Raw genomic sequence first — 24,792 nt, forward strand, 5'->3', positions numbered from 1 at the left:
TGTGTAGGAATGCCAATGTCAACACAAAGAATTAACAGGTTAAAGGGTGCCTCAAAGCTCAGTCGGTGGAATGTGTGACTCTTGATCTCAGAATGTTGAGTTCAAGCCCTACATTGGGTGTATAGATTACTTTAAAAGAAAATTAACAGGGATCCCTGGGTGGCGCAGTGGTTTGGCGCCTGCCTTTGGCCCAGGGCGCGATCCTGGAGGCCCAGGATCGAATCCCACGTCGGGCTCCTGGTGCATGGAGCCTGCTTCTCCCTCTGCCTGTGTCTCTGCCTCTCTCTCTCTCTCTGTGACTATCATAAATTAAAAAAAAAAAAAAAAAAAAAAAAAAAAGGTGGTCTTAGTCCACCTTTTAAAAAAAAAAAAAAAAAGAAAATTAACAAAAAAATAAAGAATCAGTATGGTATATGATAATACAAAAAAGACAAGTGCTCAGAGTAGGCAACTATGTTCAATATGCTAAATCCCCAGATACATTTATTTGTCAAAAGCACACACCAGGGGATCCCTGGGTGGCTCAGCAGTTTGGCGCCTGCCTTTGGCCCAGGGCGTGATCCTGGAAACCCAGGATGGAGTCCCATATCGGGCTCCCTGCATGGAGCCTACTTCTCCCTGTGCCTGTGTCTTTGCCTCTCTCTCTCTCTCTCTGTCTCTCATGAATAAATAAATAAATAAAATATTTTAAATACACACACACACACACACACACACACACACACACACACACCATTCTTAGGGCAGGAAAGATCCTAAGCATTCAGTTCTTATAAAATACTAACCTGAATGGAGTACTACAATATATTCTTTTCAAATTGGTTACTGAAGAACTGACCAATTAGTGATACTCTGTGCATAATTTGTTTGCATCATTAGTACATCTCAAGTTCTCTTTTTCTCCATTAGTAGCACAAAAGGAAATGCAATTGAAAATATATTTAGTATGTCATCTCATTATAAAGAATTAAATATTTAATATGAAACGTTTATTTTATTTTTTTTTTAAAGATTTTATTTATTTATTCATGAGAGACACCGAGAGAGAGAGAGAGAGGCAGAGACACAGGCAGAGAAAGAAGCAGGTTCCATGCAGGGAGCCCGATGTGGGACTCGATCCCGGGACTCCAGGATCATGCCCTGGGCCAAAGGCAGGGGCTAAACCACTGAGCCACCCAGGGATCCCTGAAACAAATGTTTAATAGGATATGATCATTTTTGTGAGGAGAGAAAATGAAAGAGTATTCACTACGCGAGAGATTTGTTCACATTCATTTTTAGGAAGATTTACACTATCTTAAAAATTATTTACCCACTTATATGCATAAGACTCCCCAGGTAGATCTGGGGTAGGTGGGGATAAATATATATAAAAATGAACAGAACTTGTTCACCTAATGAAGTACATGTACAAAAAACCCATAGTTAACATCATACTTATTGGTGAAAGACTGGATGCTTTCCCCTCAAGGGGCACCTGGGTGGGTCAGTGGTTGAGTGTTTGCTTTCAGCTCAGGTTGTGATCCCAGGATCCTGGGATTGAGTCCCACATCAGGCTCTCTGCAGGGAGCCTGATTCTCCCTCTGTCTATGTCTCTGCATCTCTCTCTGTGGCTCTCATGAATAAATAAATAAAATCTTAAAAAAAAAAAAAAGTCCACTCTAGCTATTTCTGTTTTTAAAAATTATTTGAGAGAGAGAGAGTGCACAGGAAGAGGGGCAGAGGGAAAGGGAGAGAGAATCTCAAGTAGACTCCCTGTGAGCCTGATGTGGGGTGGGATTCCAGCACCCTGAGACCATGACCTGAGCCAAAACCAAGAGTCAGGCACCCCAACTCTCTCCATTTCTATTATTTTCCTGGAGGATCTAGTAATTAGGCAAGAAAATGAAATGAAAAGCAACTAGATGGAAAGGAAGAAGTAAAACTACCTTTATTAGTAGATGACATGATCTTATATGTAGAAAATCCTAGGGATGCCAGAGTGGTACAGCCAGTGCAGCATCTGACTCTTGGTTTTGGCTCAGGTCATGCATGATCTCATGGGTCATGGGACTGAGCCCCACAGTGGAGTCTGCACTCAGCGGGGAGTCTGCTTAAAGGCTCTCTCCCTCTGCCCCTCCTGTTCTCTCTCTCTCTTAAAATAAATCTTAAAAAAAATCCTTAAAAACCTATTAGAATAAGCAACAAAAACATTAAAAGATATAAGATCTATATATAAAAATCCATTGTTCTTCCAAATATTTGCAATGAGCAATCCAAAAGTAAAATTTTAAAAATCCATTTACAATTGTAAAAAGAATAAAATACAAAGGAACATATTTAATGAATAAAGTGTAAAACTTATCCTCTGATAACTACAAAACTTTGTTGAAAATATCGAAGATGACCTAAATAAACAGAAGAAAATCTCATGTTTATGGATTGGCATATTCAATACCATTGCTCTCCAAGGTATTCTACAGATTCAAAACAATCCCCATCCCCATCAAAGTTCCAGTTGGCTTCTCTGCAGAAATTTGACGAGTTGATCCTAAAATTCTTTCACAGAAACTAAAGGGATCTAAAATACCCAAAATAATCTTGAAAAAAAAACAAAACAAAGCCAAAGCTGGAAGACTTATGCTTGTCAATTTCTAAGCTTACTATAAGCTTATAGTAATTAAGATAGTGTGGTACTGGCATAAAGATAGATAAATATAGGGATCCCTGGGTGGCGCAGCGGTTTGGCGCCTGCCTTTGGCCCAGGGCATGATCCTGGAGACCCGGGATCGAATCCCACGTCGGGGCTCCCGGTGCATGGAGCCTGCTTCTCCCTCTGCCTGTGTCTCTGCCTCTCTCTCTCTCTCCGTGACTATCATAAATAAATAAAAAAATTAAAAAAAAAAAAAAGATAGATAATATAGATCAATGAAAGAGACTGAGAGTCTAGGAAAAGACATTTATGGTCAACCAACTTTTCCTTTTTAATAGCTTTATTGAGATATCTTAGACATATAAAAATACAAATTGATGTTTTGATACATGTATACACTGTGAAAAGATTACCACAATCAAAGTAATATATCTACCACCTCTACATAGTTACTCTGTGTGTGTGTTGAAAAGGTTTAAGATCCATCCTCTCCAAAAATTTCAAATATGCAGTACAATATTGTTAGCTATGGTCAACATACTGTACATCAGCTCTACAGAGTTTATTCATCTTGCATAATGAAACTTTGTACCCTTTGACCAACACTGCTCCATCGCCCTACCCCTCTCACCTCACAGCCAACTAATTCTCAACAAGAATGACAAAGCAATTAACTGGGTAAAGAATAGTCTTTTTCAACAAATGATGCTGTGATGGCTGGATATCCATATTCAAAAGAATGGTCTACCTCATCATTCCATATACAAAAATTAAAGCAACATGGATCAAAGATCTAAAGGTAACAATAAAATTCTTAGAAGAATATATAGTTTTAAATCCTCACAATCAGCCAGTGGTTTCTTAGATATGACACTGAAAGCACAACAAAAGAAAAAACAAACAGGACATCATCAAAATTAAAACTTCTGTACTTCAGGGATCCCTGGGTGGCGCAGCGGTTTGGCGCCTGCCTTTGGCCCAGGGCGCGATCCTGGAGACCCGGGATCGAATCCCACATCGGGCTCCCGGTGCATGGAGCCTGCTTCTCCCTCTGCCTGTGTCTCTGCCTCTCTCTCTCTCTCTGTGACTATCGTAAATAAATAAATAAAAAACCTTTAAGTCCGACTCTTGATTTCAAGACCCTGAGTTCAAGCCTTGCATTGAACTAGTTTTTTTTTTTTTTTAAGTGAAAAGACAATACATGGAATGGGAGAAAGTTCCTGCAAATCATCCACCTGATAAGGAAGTTGTACAGAGTATACAAGTAACTATTAAAACTCAGTAACAGAGGATCGCTGGGTGGCTCAGCGGTTTAGTGCCACCCTCAGCCCAGGCCGTGATCCTGGAGACCCGAGATCGAGTCCCACATCGGGCTCCCTGCATGGAGCCTGCTTCTCCCTCTACCTGTCTCTCTCTCTCTGATGAATAAATAAATAAAATATTTAAAAAAATAAAATAAAGTAAAATAAAACTCAGTAACAAAAAGACATATTACCTAATTTTAAAAAATGAGCAAAGGGGACGTCTGGGTGGCTCAGTGGTTGAGCGTCTGCTTTGGGCTCAGGGCATGATCCCGGAGTTCCAGGATGAAGTCCTGGGATTAGTCCCCCATCAGGCTCCCTGCAGGGAGCCTGCTTCACCCTCTGACCATGTCTCTGGCTCTCATGAATAAATAAATAAAATCTTAAAAAAACAAAACCAAAACCAAAAAACCATGAGATAGTACTTCACAGCAAGTATGATGGCTATAAACAGAAAGATAATAGGTTCTGACTAGGTAAGAAATTACAAGGTGAAACATTTATAGCTTTTTTTATGGATTAAGAACAATCTATAGTAACAATCTGCTTTCTGATAACCAGAAAAGAATATTTGTATGCTGCTGGCAAGAACAGTCCATTGACTTTAGTCTTTATTGAGGCACTCTTCCATCTTATACCTTGTCAGTTTTACAGATCTATGAATGGCTTTCATGAACAATTAAGCTATGATTAAGAGAATTATTTAGAACATAAAGATTCATGTTATTTTTAATGTATCCCATTGGCAAGAGTCATAGAACATCATTTGCCTTTACTTCTTCATGCACATATACACAAACTTCTAAATGAAAACCCATTAAAATGTGAATTAAATACATACCAAAATCTACTCTTGTTAATATGCACTGCATTGGGTGGTCAGTTGTATGCCTTGTTGTTGTTGCACCACTTTCATAACAAGATGCACAAAGATCGTAATCGTAGCAAATTAAACACTTATATCTGCGACCTCGAAAATTTCCTTTTAAACATGCATCACAGCTGACACCTATTAAAAAAAAGAAATATCATTAATTAGCAGCTGTAATAGGCCACATTCCATTTTATTTTTATAAATATTTAATGTATATATTTAACCCCACATTTCCTTTCCAAAATGACTAGAAACAACATAGTAAAATGATATAGGAATTTCCAAAAATATAGTGTATTTGTTACTCTGATTTACATTTCTAATGAAACTAACTTAAAATATTTGATGAGGGGGATCCCTGAGTGGCTCAGCGATTTGACGCCTGCCTTTGGCCCAGAGCGCAATCCTGGAGTCCCAGGATCGAGTCCCGCATTGGGCTCCCGGCATGAAGCCTGCTTCTCCCTCTGCCTGGGTCTCTGCCTCTCTCTCTCTGTGTGTGTGTACCTATCATAAATAAATAAATAAATAAATAAATAAATAAATAAATAAATAAGTAAGTAAGTAAATAAATAAATAAATAAATAAATCTTTAAGATTCAAACAGGGATTTAAAAATAAATAAAAAATAAAATATTTGATGAAATGTAAAAATAACTTTTAAAATGCCTTGAGGAGCTAATAAGAGTAAAAACCAAATGAAAGAGGAACTGGTAACTAGAATCACTAAAGGGGGCAGGGATTTATTTGCCAAAGCATGTAAAAATTTGAGCTTAGAGTTTCACAGTGTTACAGGACAAAGCCCCAAAAGCAAAGATCAAGGTCTGCCAAAGGTGGAATGTCTAAAAGCAATCTCTCACAAAGCTGAGACCCTAATATACTCTCAATGTATGTGTGAGCTAGAAATCCCCTCTGAGGGGTTACAAAAGTTGCTCTAGTGAGCTTCCCTCTCCCCATTGGCACAAAACAACAAAACCTGTAAAATCATAACCAAAACCCATCACAGCCCTGTAATCAGTAGAGAGTTGAAACTCAGACTACCAAACAGTTCCAAATGGTTCTCAGGTCAAGAATTTGGTTTAAAGTGGTCCAGAGGCGCCTGGCTGGCTCTGTCAGTGGAGCATGCAACTCTTGATCTTGGGGTTTTAAGTAAAAACACCGCACTGGGTGTAGAGATTACATTAAAATAAAATCTTAAAATAAAATAAAGTGGTCCTAAATTAGTACAACCCCCAAGCCTATGGCAGAAACAAACTTCCATAGAATGAATCCATACACAAAACATATACAAAGCACACACAAACACACACACACACACACACACACACACACCCCAAAAGCAAAGCACCACAAGAAAGAAGTAGCAGAAACAGCAGAATCGGACTGGCAAACAATTAAAAAATCAATCACTCTATCCATCTATCTATCTATTTATTTATTTATTTATGAGAGACAGAGAGAGAGAGAGAGAGAGAGAGAGAGAGAGAGAGAGAGAGAGAGAGGCAGAAACACAGGCAGAGGGAGAAACAGGCTCCATGCAGAGACCCGGGCGTGGGACTCGATCCCAGGTTTCCAGGATCAGGCCCTGGGCTGAAGGCGGTGCTAAACCGCTGAGCCACCTGGGCTGCCCTGACAAACAGTTTATATCAGAACTGAATATCAGATAATACTTCATATTTTAAAATAAATAAAAGAGAAGCTTGAAAAGAAGAGGTAACCAACAAATTTGAAAATGAACCAAACAACATCTAGATATTTTTAAAAATTAACAGGATGCCTGGGTGACTCAGCGGTTGAGCAAATGCCTTCGGCCCAGGGCATAATCCCGGAGTCCCGGGATCCCTGCATGGAGCCTGCTTCTCTCTCTGCCTATGTCTCTCATGAATAAATAAATAAAATCTTTTTAAAAATTAATAAAATTTAAAACTCGATGGACATGCTTAATAGTAGGAAAAGCCTTTTATTGACAAGTAATGTTTGTTATGTAGAAAACCCAAATACAACTAAATTATTAGAATTCAGTATTTTAAGCAAAGTTGCTAAAAACCAATTTAATAAAGTATCAACTGTATTTCATAACTCCAAAAAAGATAGAAAAATTTATTATTAAAAAACATGCCAGTTAAGATTCTACTTACATGAGGTATTTAGATTAGTCAAATTCATAGAAAAAGTAGAAGAGTGGTTACCAGGGACGGGGTAGGAGGGAGAATGGAGAGCATTGCTTAGTGGGTACAGAGCCAGTTTGGGATGATGGAAAAACTATGGAGACGGTTGTGCATGCAATGTGAATGTACTTAAAGCCACTGAACTGTATGTGCAAAAATGGTAAAAATGATAGATTTTATGTATATTTTACCACGATGAAAAACTGCTAAATGCAAAAGTTTTTTGTTTTTTTTTTTGCAAAAGCATTTTAAAAATGACTATGAATAGGAACGCCTGGGTGGCTCCAGTGGTTGAGTGCCTGCCTTCGGCCCAGGGCGTGATCATGGGGAACCTGGGATCGAGTCCCACATCGGGCTCCCTGCATGGAGCCTGCTTCTCTCTCTGCCTATGTCTATGCCTCTCTCTCTCTGTGACTCTCATGAATAAATAAATAAAATCTTAAAAAAAAATGCCTACGAATAAATCTAACCAAAAATAGGTAGCCCTTTATGAAGCAAATTAGTAAACATCTATTTAGCGGTACCTGGCTGGCTTAGTAGGTAGAGCATGTGACTCTTAATCTCGGTTTGTGGGCTCAAGTCCCACGATAGACATGATTACTTAAAAAAAAAAATCTTTAAAAATATATAAATATATATTCAAAGACATTTAAAGGACTTTAAAAACTAAAAATACCAGGATGAGAAGCTTCAATGAAATGAAATGTCAATTCTCTCCAAATCAATTGATAGAATCAATGCAATTCTAATCAACATCACAAAAGAAATTTTTGTGGAACATGACAATCTGACTCAAATTTTTATGCAAGTTGCAAAGGGCCAAGAATAACCAAGATATTCCAAGAAAAAGAAGATGGGGTGGATTGGCTTAACATATCAAGAATTATTATAAAGATACATTTAGGGGTGCCTGGGCAGCTCAGTTGGTTAAGTGTCAGACTCTTGGTTTCGGCTCAGGGTCATGGGATCAAGCCACTGCTCGGCAGCCCACTAAGTGGAGAGTCTGCTGGTCCCTCCCCCTCTTTCATGCATGCTTGCTCACTCGCTCTCTCACAAATAAAATCTTTTTAAAAAATTTGTTTTAAAAACCAAAGCTACAGTAATTAAGACAGGATACTACTGGCATAGAGCCAGACCAACTGACCAATGAAATAGAATAGAAAGCCTAAAACAGGTACATATATGTTGAAATCTGTTTTATGACAACAAAGTCCCTAGAGCTCAGTGGGGAGAGAAGGGAGGAGGGAATGAATGATGCTAGGACAGGTGATTATCCATATGTGGGGAAAATAAAAACAGAGCTCTTCCACAGATCCCACACATAAAAATCAATTCCAGATGGTTTAAAGACAAATACTGAAGGAAAATGAAAAAAAAAAATCCCTGGAAGCCAATATAAGGGAATATTTTTATGAGCTCAGAGTAGGAAACAATTTCTTAACACACACATGGTCCAAACCATGTATTCAACCACAATAAAATTAAGACTTTTTCTTTACCTTTTAATGCCCTCCAGTGATGGAAAGACAAGAAGGTCCTGAAACTGTGATATGTGCAACATACCTGGTAGACAACAGTCTGGTGTTCAGAGTATGTTAAACACTGACACATAGTAAGAAAATGACAGACCTCTAACAGAAAAAATGGGGAAAGACTTCCGAGGGCATTACAAAGAACTATAAAGACGAATGACCAGTAAATATATGAAAATGTGCTCAATCTCCTCAGTCATCAAAGAGGTAAAAATCCAACTCTCACGAGCTATCATCTTACATCTAGCAATCTGGCAAAGACCTAGAAATATGATGACTCCAAGTGCTAGTGAGGCTATGCTAGTGAAGACACAACAGAAACAGTTCTACTCTGCCAGCATACATCAGTCCGACAACTTGGAAAAACTCCAGTTCATATTCTAGTCAAGTTCAAGCTATGCCATTCCCAGGACTTGGCGGTTTCACTCTCAAGTAGATTCCCTGGGGAATCTTCTCTCTATGTGTATCAGAAGAATGGAGCAGAATGTTCACAGTGGATTTTGCACTGGGGGTTGGGGAGGTGGGCGTTAACAACTCAAAGGTTCAATAACAGTCTATTATAGAGTGAATTAGAAAATGTATCATAGCCACAGGTGAGGACTTCAGGAATCTCACAAGACTGAAAGAAAGTCCTAAAGGATATATATAGTTGAAAGTTCAAAAATGCTATCTAGATTAGGAAATCCAACATGCAATGAAACTATAAAATAAAAACAGGGAATGCTAAAATTTTAGTCAGTGGTTCCCTCTGGGGGGTGTGGAGCCCTCGCTGATCTTGAAAGGTAATAATACTCTTTCGGATCTGGCAGAGGGGGTTCTGCAGTACCATTCTTCTTTTCCTTTAAATAATCTCTACACTCAATGTGGGGCTCAAACTCACAACCCTGAGATTAAGAGTCCTACATTCTAAAAAAAAGGGGGGGGGTATGTCATACATTCTGGGACGCCTGGGTGGCTCAGCGGTTGGGTGCCTGCCTTTTGGCCCAGGGCGTGACCCCAGAGTCCCAGGATGGAGTCCTGCATCGGGCTCCCTGCATGGAGCCTACTTCTCCCTCTGCCTGTGTCTCTGCCTCTCTCTGGGTGTGTCTCTCGTGAATAAATAAATAAAATTTTTTAAAAATTCTAAAATAAAAAAAAAGATTTTATTTATTTATTCACGAGAGACACAGAGAGAGGCAGAGGCACAGGCAGAGGGAGAAGCAGGCCCCATACAAGGAGCCTGATGTGGGACTCAATCCCAGGACTCCAGGACCCTGCCCTGAGCCAAATGCAGGCGCTTATTAACCACTGAGCCACCCAGGCGTCCCAATATATAAAATCTTTTAAAAAAAGAGAGAGTCATACATTCCTCTGACAGAGCCAGTCAGGTGCCCCAAAAGGTCTTTGTTTCATTCAGGTGGAGTAAGATTCTGTTATTACATTTTCTTGTATTCAATTCATTATCAGTACCGGTATACACAACCTTTTAAATCAGTCCTCAAAATACCCTTACATATTGTTAAAATTTCCAAGGTTGTACCGAGATCTCACCAAGTTACAATGGAAGCCAAACGATGGCATTAAGCCAAAGATTTTTTAACAAATTCAATAAATATTGATTGAGTGCCTACTATGTTCTAGGTGGTGGGGAAATAGCAATAAACAACACAGACAAGGCTCTGCCGCTGTGAAGCTAACATTTTAATGGGTGAAGATAGGTATAAAAACAAATGAAGTTGTAAAGCAAGTTAGGAGAAAGTACTATGGAGAAGAACAAAGCAGAAAAGGAAAAATTGTGTGGGCAAGAATGCTTCACAGAAAAATATGGTATTTGGGCAAAAAAGATGGAATACTTCAAAATCTGCTTATTCAGAACAGCTGCCAGGCAGGACAATACTTAAAATACTGAAAAGGGGTAAATAACTATTCACATTCACAAATGGAAGTTTAACCTAACTGGATACAATAACTTTGCCAAACAAATGTAGTAGGAATGGTGCTAAAAAGGTGCCAGAAAGGTAAACCCTGGGCAGCCCGGGTGGCTCAGCGGTTTAGCACTGCCTTCAGCCCAGGGCATGATCCTGGAGACCTGGGATTGAGTCCCACATCAGGCTCCCTGCATGGAGCCTGTTTCTCCCTCTGTCTGTGTTTCTGTCCCCCGCCCCCTCTGTATCTCTCATGAATAAATAAATAAAATCTTAAAAAAAAAAAAAAAGAAAGAAAGAAAGGTAAACCCTGCTCTGAACACTCACTTTTTGGTGTGTCCCATTTGAGGTTACTCTGTAGGCCTGACTTTTCTTTCCATAGTAGGGACACCTGCTGACCAGTATAATAAACAAAACTTATGGCAACTATGGATGGTGACACTGCCAAACTCTGCAATCATCACTTTGAGGAGGAAGGTCTGATGATGCTTGTCTCTTGCCTGTTTTACTCTTCTGATATAATTCTAAGTTATTTAAATCTAAATGCCCATAGTTCTCCTAAAGGGTGAGGGTGTGGGGTGGTGGGAGGCTTCACCTACAACCCAGCAGGAGTTCAGTAACTGTCAGATCTTTAAGAGAGAGTTGTCAGGGTGCCTGGCTGCTCAGTCAGTAGAGCATGTGACCCTTGATCTCAGGGTTGTGAGTTTGAGCCCCATGTTGGGTATAGAGTTAAAAAAAAATAAAATCTTAGAGTGGCTGTTGTTTTTTTTAAAATATTAAGTATTTTTTGATGGAGTCATTTCTAAAATGTATGTTTTCTAACATCTTGTTTTAAAAGATTTTATTTATTTGAGAGAAAGCAGCAACAAGCAGGGGGAGGGGTAGAGGGAGAAGCCCTAGTGCGGCTCAATCCCAGGACCCTGGGTTCATGACCTGACGCAAAGGCAGATGCTTAACTGACTGAGCCACCCAGGCGCCCCAGTTTTCTAACTTCTCGAAACACTGAAGACTTTTAACTTTTATAATTTGAGGTTATTATTTCAAACACAAAAACGTATTTCAGGCATACCATCAAACATTATGTTAGGTAAATTTTTAGCAGACTCCTAAAACAAGTCATTTTATAATAATCTATGGTGTCAAATATGCTATGGAAGGTTTTTTTGTGTGTGATTAGTGGACTATGAATAAAAAGCTGAGGCGGCAAAAATGTTTTATACTGCACAATTCTCCACATAACCTGCCCTCTCATTGTAATAGCTCTGCCATTTAACACTTCTAACTCAATACTTCTAATCTGTCAACATAAGCTTAAATCAATACGTAATTAAGTCAATATTTAATTTTATAGAAGATTCCATACCATCTCCTGACTTGAAAGTAAAGCACAGAAGCACGCATAGGCTTTGGAGCAGTTTCTCAATAGCAACCACGTCTTCCCCAACTCCCACTTAGAATTACCAACCCTCATTTAGCTTTGAAAAGGAGCCCAGATTTCCCACTTACAACAGAGTCTCTTCTAAGTATATCTGTCTGAATTCATTGTATAACACACACCAACAAAATGTGCTCCCTTAATGTCAACTGCAGGCAATCCACAGTTCCTAATAGAAAAGATAAGTTAGCTCTTTGCTGCACGGTCCCTTGGTTTAACAGCCGTGGTTCTATCTGGTACCAGCAGGCTCAGGAAAATCTGAAACAGAACATATATGTGGCAAATGTAAAACTATCAATTCCTTGATAGGAAAGAATGGAGCTGCTTCTGATTAGATGTTAAGAATTAAAGTTAAAAAAAAAAAAAGAATTAAAGTTCCTATAGAAAGGTATGATGTCACAACAGAAACAAGAGTTCAAATATTGCCAAACAAAATAAAGCCTTGCAAGGCAAGGTTGGAGGACTACTGGGTGTTAGCACTGAGATCTACTGGATTAAAAACAATGTTTAGGTTCATTTACCCTATACAAAATACATCCTGCAAAAACTGAGTTAACCAAATAATAAAATAAGCAATTCATCTTTGAATAATCTAGCTTTAGCCATAATGTATCATAAATAAATTTGGATAAGCACTGGTTTATAAAATGGTAATTGCACAAAGTACATCCTAAAGTTATGGTGGGATATTTTTTATCCCCATCTGACGAAGCTTATAAGGTAAAAATGCTAGGAGATATTGTTTAACCTCAATTTTTATATTGGCACTGGTGAAACTTAAAGAAATGTGTACTCTGACAACTCCTATCTACTAGAGGTATGTATATCTGAGCACATTCATACCCTCAACATTTACTTTTTTATTTAACAGTTCTGTAAAATAAATACACAAAGGAAAGAATGCCCTCTAGTGGGAACAGAAAATAAGTTGAAAAAGCCACTGAAATAATATGTAAAAAGTCCTATTCCCCCTTAATTTTCTAAAATGAAATGAAGGCATTTTGACATTTATATACAGCCATTTTATTTATTCTTAAAGATTATTTTTAAGTAATCTCTACACCCAACGTAGGGTTCGAACTTACAACCCCAAGGATCAATAATTAGATGTTCTACCAAGTGAGTCAGCCAGGCACCCCTATTTATAGTTTTAAAAAGGAAAACCCCAAAGGTTGATACAGCCTTTCCATCTGAATAAATTGTTAGGTAGAATAGAGCTGATGGGAAGGCAAGGCCAATAAAAGGCAGCAATCTGTCAAGGAACACAGTAACAAAGAGCACAAAAGGAAACTGACCCCACCTGGAATTTGAAGGCCTGGGATTATATATAGTATTTGTCAGTGACAACTTATTTTGACGTCTAGTGCCATGTAATTTGGGGAGTAGACTCTTTTTACTTTAGCAAAAAATCTAAGTACTATCTCTTTATGGCCCATGCATTTCTAATAACTGTGACTTTAAAAAAAAGAGCATATTATATCACATACGCTATACAATAATTTTAATATTGTGAACAGTACAGAGATCTTTGCCATTAAAACAATTTTACAATGATAACAATTCTGAAGGAGAGGCTTTTTGTATTTAGGTGGTTGAAAAGTCATGCAACCCTTTGAAGAGGATCTCAGATGAACATGGAAGAACATGGAAGCAATTAGAAAATGAAGTATTGTAAAAAAAAAAAAAAAAAAAAAAAAGCAGAAGTAGCCAGCATTAAAGAAGATGGTTAAAGGATATTTTGAAATATCTGGAGACATACCTCAAGCAAAACTGCTGGAGGAAGGAATTTAAGACAAATTTTAAAACGCCTCCCAAGCTGGTAGTGAGAAGCTTGACCCCTTTCTATTAAAGAATCACAGAGGAATCATGCCTTGCAAAGGTAAGGCATGATTCTTTAACTCTAGGAATTACAAAAAAAAAAAAAAAAAAAAAAGCCTTACTTATTTTTAGAATTAGGGAATTTTAAAAAATAAAATATATATGTACTTACACATATTTATTTCTTAAAATCTCTGCCATATGGTTAAGGGAGAAAGTCAAGAGGATAGAAAACTGGGTAAAGAGAGCCATATAAACATACCATTCAAGAAAAGACTTATAGTTAGAGAGAGTCCAGGAGCAAAGAAAGAAAAATGAGAAAGAAGTATACAGTTGGGAGAGGGCAAGATTCAGAAGGAATAGAACTGGGCGATAAAGAGGAACACAGGAGTAAGGAAAGCACAGAGAAGTTTGGTAAGTAGGTTTGTAGTACTTGTGCTCTTTACACTTAATATACCTGTGTGAAATGGATACATTTACTTTGCAATTTACTACAGCCCTTTCTGTATGGTGACTCAGCTTTTTTACATTTCTTTTAGTGTTTTAGGTAGAATTCTACAAGTTGTCATATGTAACAATAAGGAGCATCTCTCTATCCTTTCATTGAGTATCTAGTATGTGCCAGATACAGATGTGAACACAAATCTTTGCTACATAGAGCTAATACTCTAGTGATACGAGTAGCAACTTCTATCCTTATTTACCGTGTGCCAGAAAGTTTACATATATTGCTTTTTAATCTTCACAACAATGTTATGTAGTTGTGAAGTGTGATAAAACTTCTTTTGTGGCTAAGGATGATTCAAAACTAATTCAAATCTGCCCCAAAAAGTGAATAGAGAGGCAGGGATTGGACGTTATATTGAGTTCCTTATGCATTTTATCAAGGAGGGAAGTTAAATTCACCGCTGAAAGTTTCCTACATAGAGGAAGAAGTTGGTTCATTCTGGAACAAATGATTGGTCTGCTTGGTTTTAAAGTACTGGACTACCCTCTTATTTCACAGAAATACATCCCTGAGCAAACAGAAACTCATCTTAGTAACAATGACCCGCTCACTCATGAACTTACGATCAGCCTTTCAGTAACTTATCTGGAAATACAGAGGCTTCTACGTTACTCCATCTATTATTATTAAATTCAGCCATGATTAGAGCTGTGTTCTGGCTCACATAAAATGAAAGAAGAGGAGGTATGTAAGGATTTTGATGAATTACCTGTTGAACGAATGAAAAGAGGATGTTTTCCTAGAGTCATAAGGTAAGAGCTCAGAAAGAGAATGGAAAAGGGATTAATGTGTGTAATAGACTTCTTGATGTAAGAATGACTGAATGATGAAACTTGAGGGGGAAGAGAAAGGGACTGAACAACAGGTCCTTGTTTCCTATAGGAGAAAAGTAAATGAGTCAGGTAAAAACTCTGTACCAAAGACTTCTAGACACCAGCCAGCAGTCAGCAAGCAACATCTGCCCAGCAGAGCTTGGCTGCCAGCTGTAACAGATGATGGGGCTGGCAGTGGGAAACAGGTTACTTATCGTCAGTTACAGTTTTATGTGTAAATAAAAAAAATAAAGGGGCAGCCCGGGTGGCTCAGTGGTTTAGCGCCACCTTCCGTCCAGGGCCTGATCCTGGAGACCCGGGATCAAGTCCCACGTCCGGCTCCCTGCATGGAGCCTGTTTCTCCCTCTCCCTGTGTTTCTGCCTCTCTCTCTGTCTCTGATTAATAAATAAAATCTTTAAAAAAAATAAAAAATAAAAACCCAGAATTTGCATATATATGTGCAATTTGGTGTAGTTGCTTTAAACGATGCTCAGTGCACAGGAACTCCTGCTCTGTTTGAAGACCCTCCCTAGGCGGGTCTATGGGGCAAGGCAGAGTGCTCCAGCCCTCTCAAACAGGTATCCTGATCATTTTACAGAAAATATCTAGGGCTCACATTTTGCAGAGATTTGGAAAAGAGAATACTAGTAAAAAAAACACTACATTCAAACCTCTAGGGCTAAAGAAATTAAAACATGAAATAGGCATAACACGACATAGGAGAATGTCCCTCAGCTCATCTCTACCCGGCAATGTTCCTTCAATAATCAATCAGTGTTTGACCCTGATGCCCCAGGCTCCTCCAGAAAGGGTCTGGTTACTGAACTCTTCTTTTACAGATAAATAAACTGAAGACACAAGCACCTTCCTCCAAAAGCACACAGCCAGTAAGTGGCAAACCAACGATTACTATGCAGGATAATCTACTGAGGCAAGCCTTTAGACAACAATAAATCTGTTTGTTTCAGAAGTGTTGATGTCTTCGGCACTTTTTACTTGCTATGATGTAGAGACAAAATTTCAGTAAGCTGGAAACATGTCTGTCTAGCTTCACTCCCTCAAATCACAGCAGATCAATATAACTCTCAGATATATAGTTTATTTTTCATTTTTGGTCTTTTCAAACATTTCAGGAAATCTGATATACATGTACTTTAAGACATGGGAATCAACAACCTATGACATATGACACAATCACACACTGAAATACTATAACCCTGTGCTCTGACGAACTACCAGACTCCCACATAACAACATTGTTGGTCCCCACAAAAAAACAAGTTGCAAAAAAGGATACGTACCATAGGGAACCACTTCTGTAAATTTAAAAATACACAATATGTGTATGTGTTCTATGGACACATACATATGTGGAAAGCATACTGAAAAGTAGACAGAAAGGATACATATCAATTGCAAGAAGTGATATCTCTGTGGGGTAGAGAGAGGGGGAAGTAAATAGAACCAAACCAAGGAAGGATATAAAGTGGAATTCACCAGTATCTGCAAAGTCTTCATCCTGTGTTGAAAATGTTTTCTTAAAAAAGAAAAAAAAAATCAACGAACATGGACAAATTCCCCATCTCATCTTAATCTGTAAAGCAACATGGGAGAGGACTTTTAGACACAGGATGGCTGGTTTTATGCAGAGATAGAAATGGGTAAAAATAGCTGACATATGAAATTATGAAATAAAACCTTTTTTTTTTTTTTTGCCCCAAAGATGGGTTCTATATCCCATACTGGTTAATTATTCTTGCTGAAGTATAAATTAGTCACTGAGTTTCAAGCTAAGCATTCAAGAATGACTTCTCTCTTTTTTTTTTTTTAAGAATTTCTCTTAAGCACCATATATGATCTTGGCATGCTAAACAACTCAAAGATACAGTGATTATCATACTACTGGACACTGACAACAGGTGGAGGAATGGTTTAGAATGCTTTCCCATCGTATACTTGGCCAATAAGTACAAATAGGAATAGGGGACTTCCTGCTTGGAAAAGAATCTCATTTAAAACAACTAAAAGGTAAAACATATTTAATGGTATTCTCCCCCACCCCCCACCAAATTCCCCCTTGAATGCCTGGCCTATGGGTTAAACATTTTTAAATGGATTTTCTGCAACTGTTTGAGGGAAAAGGGAAGAAAACTGGATATCCTTAATATACCACAAGATGAACGAGAAGGGAGCAGAAAACATATTGTTTAATGATATCTATTTAATGATATTTGAGCTAGATATTTGTGCAGCTGCACTTGTGATAAATTCCCAGTCAAGCAAGGTACATGACAGCTCTTTCTATTGTAGTGGAAAAGATTTGTCCTGGATCAATACTAGGAGCTCATTTTACACTGACTTACCTCAACACATTATTTTAATCAACAAAAAATTCTGATCACCGACAATACCCATTCAGTGCTTAAACTTTAATAGGAAATAAAGATATGCAAATAAACTACAGTATGAAGCATGACTAAGGGACAGAGAACTATGGAAATGCATCCAACATACCAAACAACAACAACAACAATAAAAGATGACCTGTTCTGGGGGGCCTGGGTGGCTTAGATGGTTGAGCATCTGATTCTTGATTTCGGCTCAGTTCATGATCTTGGCTCAGGTCATGATCTCGGAATCGCGGTATCGAGCCCTGCACCAGGCTCCGCGCTCAGCAGTCTGTCACTCTCCTTCTGCTCCTCCCCCCCACTTGTGCAGGCTCTCTCTCAAATAAATAGATAAATGAATAAAAAAAAAATTTTTTTAAAGATGACCTATTCTGGTTGGAAGTGTACAAGAAAACCCACAGTTAGTCTCCCTCTGACACAACTCTTTGTATGATGTAGTTCCTGAGGTACCTTCTCTTCAAAACACTGAAATAACCACTTCAGGTCCCTTTCTTCCATGTTACCTACACAGAACAGTTACTCCAAACTCATTCTCAGAAACCCACCACATAGCTTTAAGACAAGAATTCAGTCACTACTTCCTCTTGTCTAGGCTAACCAATTTAAAATCTAACAGGTCCTCAAATATGTTACCTTCAATTGTTACATTATTTTTCTTTAGTCTGTTCTAGTTCTTTCACTGATTTTAAACTAAAGGGACCTACAGCAGACATTAAACTTTGGAGAGGACTAAGAATAATTAACACAAAGTACAGAGAATACTCTAGCACCAGGAGAAAAGAGGCAGCTTACATCTGGTTGAAGCAGCATACTAGTCTAATTTTAGATGTTACATTTGAGGTAATAGTGAAACTGGTAAGCAGGAAGATACCGTAAACAGGCTGATCTTTGGGAGATTCCCTTTAAGAGAGGACATATCTCTATCAGGGAGAGTGATACACAATATGAGGAAAGGACAAATGAGGAAAATGAACAGTGCTTACAGAGTTTGAAATAAGTCTCTAGGAAATCAATGGGTATTCAAATATAAATACCCAAAGCTAAAAATAAAATAAAAACATTGGTCTTAATATAAATATTACTCATGTTTCTTCTGCCCTCCACTTATGAGCATTTCTAGCCATGATTCTGAACAGTCTGACCCAGAATAGGGCACTATAGAGAATATGCATTCAGGCTGACAATGTTATCAACAATGACTTTGAAATGCAACACTCAAAAGAGCAGTTTACTCACTTAAAAAAAAGTATGGCAGTAACTCCAAGGTACAAAATTCAAGAGCAAACACTGGGAGCAGGTAAACAAATAACTTTATTGGCAAGGATCTGAATTCTGCCAGACTGCAAAGATTGCTTTCTTCATCAGTTAAAGAGAAACAAAAGCATATAATAATCTTTCTATATTGCAGCGCTGTCACAGATATATAAACATTAATTTTTCTTCCCTACCTTCACATTTCAAGGACATCTGAAGGAAAGTAGGGTGCTGGTTTTACTACTATTTCTCACCTTCAAGCCTACCCTTCTATACCCAGCTTTGCAATGCTGGGTCTAGGAGGTGGTTTTTAATCAGGGGCCATTTTTCCCCCAGGGGATATCTGACAACGCATGGAAACATTTGGGTTGGAGGGAGGGAGATACTGGTATCAAGCAGATAAGAGGCTAAATATGTTACTTAACATCCTACAAAGCACAGGACAGCCACCTGGCCCATGGTCTGCAAACTTGATTATTCAAACTCCTTTGGCAGCTGGCTTCTGGTTTACATTCTGCCAATGAGAGGCCCTAGGAGAGAAAGCATCCTTCCAGCAGAAGATGGCCTCCGGCTCCAGCATTCTCATCACCAGCCAGTTGCATCACACTCATAAAACTCCAGTAACCCCATCTTTTCCTTTTTTGTAAAGATGGAAATGTCTACATCTGTACTGCCCAAAGCAACAGCTACTACCCATTAAAATACCCCACCAGCTGAGAAGATCTAGAAGCAGTGATACTCCAGCAGCAATGAGGACACAGACCATCCCTGGAAAAGGATGATTTCAAGGGTTGGGGCAAGGCAAATACATGAGCTTGTAATATCTAGTTCTACAATGAATGATACAGAGGGATGGATAGATACATGTCAAAAGGATACAGAAGAAACCTTGATAGGGTTTCCATTGGCCAAATCTGAGAAAATCTGAGTACCAAAATAAATAATAAAAGTTCTAGATTATAACCCATTGAATATAGGAATCCACATGTCCATACTGCTACACATAAGTAAGAAAGTCAAAGAGAAGGAAATGGGAAAATTTCTTATGGTGAAGGAAACAGGAAAGAAAAAATCTTTTCCTTATGGCTGATATCTAGATTAAATATGCAGATTAGTTACTCCTAATTCCTACTTCACCAGCACTGGACCTGTGCTGTCCAGTCTGGTAGCCACTAGCCCCGATGATTTTTAAAATGTGACTATAGATTGAATATAATTTAAACTTCAGTTCCACACTAGCCACATTTCAAGTGCTCATGTGGCTAGTGGCTACTGCACTATACAGCAAGGCATTAGACAAATGGCATTTGAGACTGAGCCATAATTTTGTGAAGATAGAGTCTAGAACAGATAACAAGGTAAGATCTAAATCTGTTCTTTTCTGAAACTCTTAAAATTTAGTACTGGAATTTTAAAAATGACAATTTCATAATGATATGAGTAAATAATAGCAATAAAATTTGGAAGCTGGAAAATGGATGAGTGGTAATGGAGTTAGGAAATTGAAGATAGCTCAATCCTGGGATGCCTGGACGGCTCAGCTGTTGAGCGTCTGCCTTCGGCTCAGGTCCTGATCCCAGGATCCAGGATGGAGTCCTACATTGGGCTTCTTGAGAGGAGTCTGCTTCTCCCTCTGCCTATGTCTCTGCTTCTCTCTCTGTGTGTGTCTCTTATGAATAAGTAAATAAAATCTAAAAAGAAGAAGAAGAAGAAGAAGAAGAAGAAGAAGAGGAGGAGGAGGAGGAGGAGGAGGAGGAGGAGGAGGAGGAGGAGGAAGAGGGAGCTGAATCCTAATATGGGTAAAGGAGAAAGCTAAGAAACAATCCAATTTACAGTGCAGATGTAACAATATGTCCAGGACTGGCAGTATCAGGTACCACCAGAACGAAAGGGAAGAGAACTGTACAAAGATGGAAGATGTAAGAGCTCTCTGAGAAGCAGTTAAATTTCTTTTAAAAAAAAATTTTTTTTTAAAGATTCTATTTATTTATTCATGATAGTCACACACAGAGAAAGATAGAGAGGCAGAGACACAGGCAGAGGGAGAAGCAGGCTCCATGCACCAGGAGCCCGACGTGGGACTCGATCCCGGGTCTCCAGGATTGCGCCCTGGGCCAAAGGCAGGCGCCAAACCGCTGCGCCACCCAGGGATCCCCTTTTTAAAAAATTTTTATTTAAATTCCAGTTAGCATACAGTGTAATATTAATTTCAGGTGTACAATATACTGATTCAACACTGCCTTCCTTAATCCCCATCACCTATTTCACCCATCTCCTCACCTATCTCCAATCTGGTAACCATGTTTTTTGTTTTTTGTTTTTTTTTTTTTTTAGTTTTTATTTATTTATTTGAGGGAGAGCAGGAGAGCACAAGCAGAGGGAGCAGCAGAGGGAAGGGAGAAGAAGACTCCCCACTGAGCAGAGAGCCTCATGTGGGGCTCGATCCTAGGACCCCAGGATCATGACCTGAGCAGAAGGCAGACACTTAATCGACTGAGCCACCCAGGCATCCCTAAATTTCTTTCTTTCTTTTTTTTTTTTTAAAGGTTTTATTTATTATTTATTTGAGAGAGAGAGCATGAGCTGGGGTTGGGGCAGAGGGAGAGAATCCCAAGCTGACTCCCCCAACTGAGCAAAGAGCCTGACATGCAGCTCGATCCCACAACCCTGATGATCATGACCTGGGCTGAAATCAAGAGTCAGATGCTTAACTGAGCCACCTAGGTGCCCAAGAGGCAGTTAAATTTCTAAGTTGCCTTTCCTTAAGAGGAAAGTAAAAGTTTATTGGTTAAAGAGGGTAAAACAGAGGGAGTCGAACCTAGGAACTCGTTGGATTGTTGGCAGCCAAGTAAAGCACACTCTTTACTGAAAATGGGAGAGTTGGAGTTAAGTAATTGAATTATTTCCAGGAGAAGAAGTAGGGGAGAGAAAGAATACAGCATTAAGGAGAAGAAAATATTGGAACAGTTGTCTAGAAGTTTCAACATCCTAAAAGTGAAAAAATGGAGAGGAGGCAATAACAGGATAACTGAAAAAAACTTCTCAAAAAAAAGGATATGAGTTGCCAGACTCAAAGTGCCCATAGAATATCCAGCACAATGGGTAAGAGGAGACCTACCAATCACATTTCAGAGAAGCAGACAAAAAGGAGACTCTAATTCTGCTAGCTTCCAGAAGAGGGGCTGGGGGAAGATCAAAACTCTGATGTTTGCAATACAAAGACCAGATACTGAAAGGTGATGCATTACTGTCACCAAAGTTCTAAAGGAAAGAATTCCCAAATTAAAATTCTACACTAGGAAAGTTATCACTCAAGTATGAGGGTAGTATAACAGCATTTTAAGGTGCCTTAAGTCCTTAAAAAAATTGCTTCCCACACATCCTTTCTCCTGAAACTACATAAGTGTATGTTACCAAAAGAGTGAACAAGGAACACAAATGAGGAGATGTAATCTAAGAATCAGAAGATTGAATCAGAAGATCCAATACAAGAAAGTGGCAACAAAAACCACCAGGAAGGAAAAAAAAAAAAAACCACCAGGAAGCTAGATGGCGAAGGGGAAACCCCCAGAATCACTACTCCTCATCAGAGCAGTGACACTTAGAGCCATACAGCCATCATACCGAGTGGTCACCATCCAGATCCTGAGGCCACAGAATGTTTTACACTGTTTACTGAAGTTGAACACCATTTAGACAAGTACACAAATCATAAACACACAGTTTGATTTTCACAAAATGAACACTTGCTGTGTAACATCTAGATCAAGAATCCCAAAAGTCTCCCTCACATCCCTTCAAGTAACCACCCGAGTTACTATCTTGAGTTCTAACATTCTAGGGTAATTTTCCATTTTGTTGACATATATGTATAAATATACATACATACATATTAATACCTGCAGTGCTTTCAGTCATTCATGCACATTACCAGCTGAGGTTTAAAAAACTCAACACTCTACTTTCTTGTTTCTGTCTTTATACTGCAAAGAAGGGTCTTTTTCACAGTCCACTTAATGCCATGCTTTTCACCTTTTTGTACTGTTTATAGGTGGTTTTAGTGTTTCAAATGGGGGTTGGGGGCAGAAGGAGAGAATCCCATGCTGTTTCAAATGGCCCCTAATGGTATTGCTACAGCACTGTCTGGTGTTCCTATGCACCATAAGGCTGTGACATGTGTTACAGAGAAAATATGTATTAGATAAGCTTAGTTCAGGCATGAGTTCTATTGCTATTGACTGTGAGTTCTATGATCGTAAATCAACAATATATATTAAATAAGTTGTCTTTCATGGGGATCCCTGGGTGGCACAGCGGTTTGGCGCCTGCCTTTGGCCCAGGGCGCGATCCTGGAGACCCAGGATTGAATCCCACATCGGGCTCCCGGTGCATGGAGCCTGCTTCTCCCTCTGCCTGTGTCTCTGCCTCTCTCTCTCTCTGTGACTATCATAAATAAATAAAAATTAAAAAAAAATTTAAATAAGTTGTCTTTCAATAAAATCACTTATGAAAAACAAGACTGATCTATTGATGAAAATGTGACCAGAAGCTTACAGGAACCTAACCCTGAATTTACTGTAGGAGCAACTGTTCAGTATTTGGTAATTCAGTGTTCATGGAAACTTCAGAACCGAACTACCACAAGTAAGAGGAATCAACTATATATACACACACAATCATATTGTATTGTACATTTTTTTGTTAATCTGATGACAGAATGGCACCCAGGGAGTCTGTCTAGCCCAGGCTCAGCTGCTTGTCTGGATTTGGCTGGTCACAACTGTGTGCTGAGTAAGTTCCTGTTCTCCCCTCCAGGACAGAGGTTCAGCTGAGGACCCTCATTTCACCCAAGTGTTCTGCTCTGGCGCTCATGAGGGCAGGAGGTGAGGGGATCCCTGGGTGGCTCAGTGGTTTAGCGCCTGCCTTTGGCCCAGGGCGTGGTCTTGGAGTCCCGGGATGGAGTCCCACATCGGGCTCCTGGCATGGAGCCTGCTTCTCTCTCTGCCTCTCTCTCTCTATGTCTATCATGAATAAATAAATAAAATCTTAAAAAGAGAGAGAGAGAGAGCAGGAGGTGAGCCATAGTGAGCAGCCATCCTCATACTACATCTTTGCTATAAATCTACCCTGGTCCACACAATGGCCTAGCCAAATCCCCCCATCTGTGGTGGCCCTGAGTTTCCTTCCGGGGTTCAATCATGACCTCACTGAATGACTTCTCCAAAGAGTCTCTCAGAAACTCTCAGTGAGGCTGAAGGCAGACTGTTCAGCTTCTCCTGTCCTCAGAGATTTCACCCAATAGTGCAAACTGCCCTTTCCTCACACAGCGAGGTTGGAGTTTGCTATTCCATGTTTCATAACTAAACAATATCTTGCTTATAGGAATAGATATATTGAGAGTTAAAATATAGAGAAAGGCAAGACATGATCAAGACAAAGGTCCAGATAGTGAGCATGGACATGTTTGTTAGATGATCTACTTTTTTATATGGGTGATGAAAACAAAGATCTTTGTTTTATCTTTTTACTGAATACACATATTTTGTACACTCTTCTGAACATATGACACATTTCTCACACATATGTAAAAACTCCATTTTTGGGGATCCCTGGGTGGCGCAGCGGTTTGGCGCCTGCCTTTGGCCCAGGGCGCGATCCTGGAGACCCGGGATCGAATCCCACGTCGGGCTCCCGGTGTATGGAGCCTGCTTCTCCCTCTGCCTGTGTCTCTGCCTCTCTCTCTCCCACTGTGTGCCTATTATAAATAAATAAAAAAAATTAAAAAAAAAAAACAACTCCATTTTTAAAGAAAAGGACTGACTTACTGGCCATATATCTTAAAAATGGTAAATCCTATTTAGATGATTTTTTTTTGAAGAGCTAGAAACTTTTATTTTTTTTTAAAAAATTATTTATTTATTCATGAGAGACACACACACAGAGAGAGAGAGAGAGAGAGAGAGAGAGAGAGTCAGAGGCATAGGCAGAGGGAGAAGCAGGCTCCTCGCAGGGAGCCTGATGTGGGACTCAATCCCAGGACTCTGGGATTACACCCTGAGCCGAAGGCAGACAGACACTCAACCGCTGAGCCACCCAGGTGTCCCTAGAAATTTCTTTTAAAAACTGTAAGAGGAGGGATCCCTGGGTG

At 39.2% G+C, this 24,792-nt stretch overlaps 1 protein-coding gene across 1 annotated transcript in view; it reads right to left on the reverse strand.

Moving 5' to 3' along the window:
• The window catches only part of KCMF1 (potassium channel modulatory factor 1), an 81,599-nt gene that overhangs the window by 26,756 nt on the left and 30,051 nt on the right, over positions 1-24,792 (reverse strand). Inside the window, exon 2 of the mRNA XM_055327340.1 lies at positions 4,775-4,942. Within this exon, the coding sequence (XP_055183315.1) occupies positions 4,775-4,942 (168 nt within the window). The remainder of the gene's footprint in view (positions 1-4,774; positions 4,943-24,792) is intronic.

The sequence above is a fragment of the Nyctereutes procyonoides genome, unplaced genomic scaffold, assembly GCF_905146905.1.
Source record: "Nyctereutes procyonoides isolate TBG_1078 unplaced genomic scaffold, NYPRO_anot_genome, whole genome shotgun sequence".
Classification (NCBI taxonomy): Eukaryota; Metazoa; Chordata; class Mammalia; order Carnivora; family Canidae; genus Nyctereutes; species Nyctereutes procyonoides.